Genomic DNA, 1,387 nt, shown 5'->3' on the forward strand with positions numbered 1-1,387 from the left:
CCCCCACCCCAAGACGGTGGCACTAAAACCCGCGTGCGTCACGGGAAGGGGGCGGTGTGACGCTAGAGGGGAGAGCGAGTCTGTCCCGCACCGTTTCCCTGGGGGTGGGGGGCTGGCGAAGGATGAGGCACCCGGAAAGGGAAAATTGATGTCCATTAGCGGGACAAGAGAGTGAGGAGCCGTTAATGCCCACTGTGGATCGATCCACGTCATTGCGGATTAGGGGCTGGAATCTATCACCGGGGGTGGGGGTGGGGGTGGGGGCTAGATGCCTGCCAAGAGCAGATGCAGCTGGGAGCAGGCACACCTGGGCGCCTTCTGCAGCCCCTCCCCCGCGGCTCAGGTGGGAGCTTTGCTCCGCTCCTCCCCTCCCCCCACGGAAAGACCAGGGGGGCGCAGGCCCGGGAGGCCCGGAGGGCATCTGGAGGGGGCGCTGCAGGGACCCGGGGAGGGAAGGGCGCCCCGGGACGGGCTGGAGCCCCTGTGTGAGGGCCCAGTGGGAAAGGGAGCCCTGGCCCCGGTGACCCCAGGCCTCAGCATCTCCTCTCTACGTAACAGGTTCCTCCTTTGGGCCCAGCGGCCGGCGCGGCCGCCAGACCTACACGCGCTACCAGACCCTGGAGCTGGAGAAGGAGTTCCACTACAACCGCTACCTGACGCGGCGAAGGCGCATCGAGATCGCGCACGCCCTGTGCCTGACCGAGCGCCAGATCAAGATCTGGTTCCAGAACCGGCGCATGAAGTGGAAAAAGGAGAGCAAACTGCTCGGCGCGTCTCAGCTCAGCGCGGAGGAGGAGGAGGAGAAGCCGGCGGAGTGAAGGCGCCGGGAAGGCCGGGGGCGCGAAGGGAGAGGCCCGTGGGCAGCCGAGGGCCTCGGAGCTCTGGAGAAGGCTCTGCGGGCGGGGGGCGCCTGGGGACCCCCGCCTCGGACCAGGCTCCCTCCCCCGCCCCGTGAGAACTGAGGACCGGACTCACTCGAGGTTTCCTGGAAGCAGAGCAAAAACACTCTTGTCCGTGTCGCATCTCATTTCGCCCCCGTCCCTCCCCCGTGCACGGTTCGATGGTAGCTTCGCAGCCCCCTCAGCGGGGGCCTCGAAGACTCCCTGACCCCAGACCTCTGGCCCAGTCCCTCCCCGAAGCCACTGGAAGGAGCACATACTACCTAGAAGCAAGAAGAGGAGCCTGAGAAGAAAACAAAGTTCTATTTTATTAATTTTCTATGTGTTGTGTTTGTAGTCTTGTCTTAGCTCTGGACGTGAAATACTTCCGTAATAATATTAATATTATTATTAATAATGATGATGATGATGATCATAATAATAAAGACATAAAAACTCGCCGCTTGGTTACCTCTGCTCTTGCCGGGCCACGCCCCCACCCCCGCGGC

At 62.7% G+C, this 1,387-nt stretch overlaps 1 protein-coding gene across 1 annotated transcript in view; it reads left to right on the forward strand.

The window, feature by feature from the left end:
* LOC102752795 (homeobox protein Hox-B6) overlaps positions 1 to 919 on the forward strand; it is a 4,638-nt gene extending 3,719 nt beyond the window's left edge. Inside the window, exon 3 of the mRNA XM_006774409.2 lies at positions 559 to 919. Coding sequence (XP_006774472.1) covers positions 559 to 818 — 260 coding nt within the window. The 3' untranslated portion in view covers positions 819 to 919. The remainder of the gene's footprint in view (positions 1 to 558) is intronic.
* Positions 920 to 1,387: the final 468 nt, after the last annotated feature.

This window comes from Myotis davidii, unplaced genomic scaffold (assembly GCF_000327345.1).
Source record: "Myotis davidii unplaced genomic scaffold, ASM32734v1 scaffold327, whole genome shotgun sequence".
In the NCBI taxonomy this organism is placed as follows: domain Eukaryota; kingdom Metazoa; phylum Chordata; class Mammalia; order Chiroptera; family Vespertilionidae; genus Myotis; species Myotis davidii.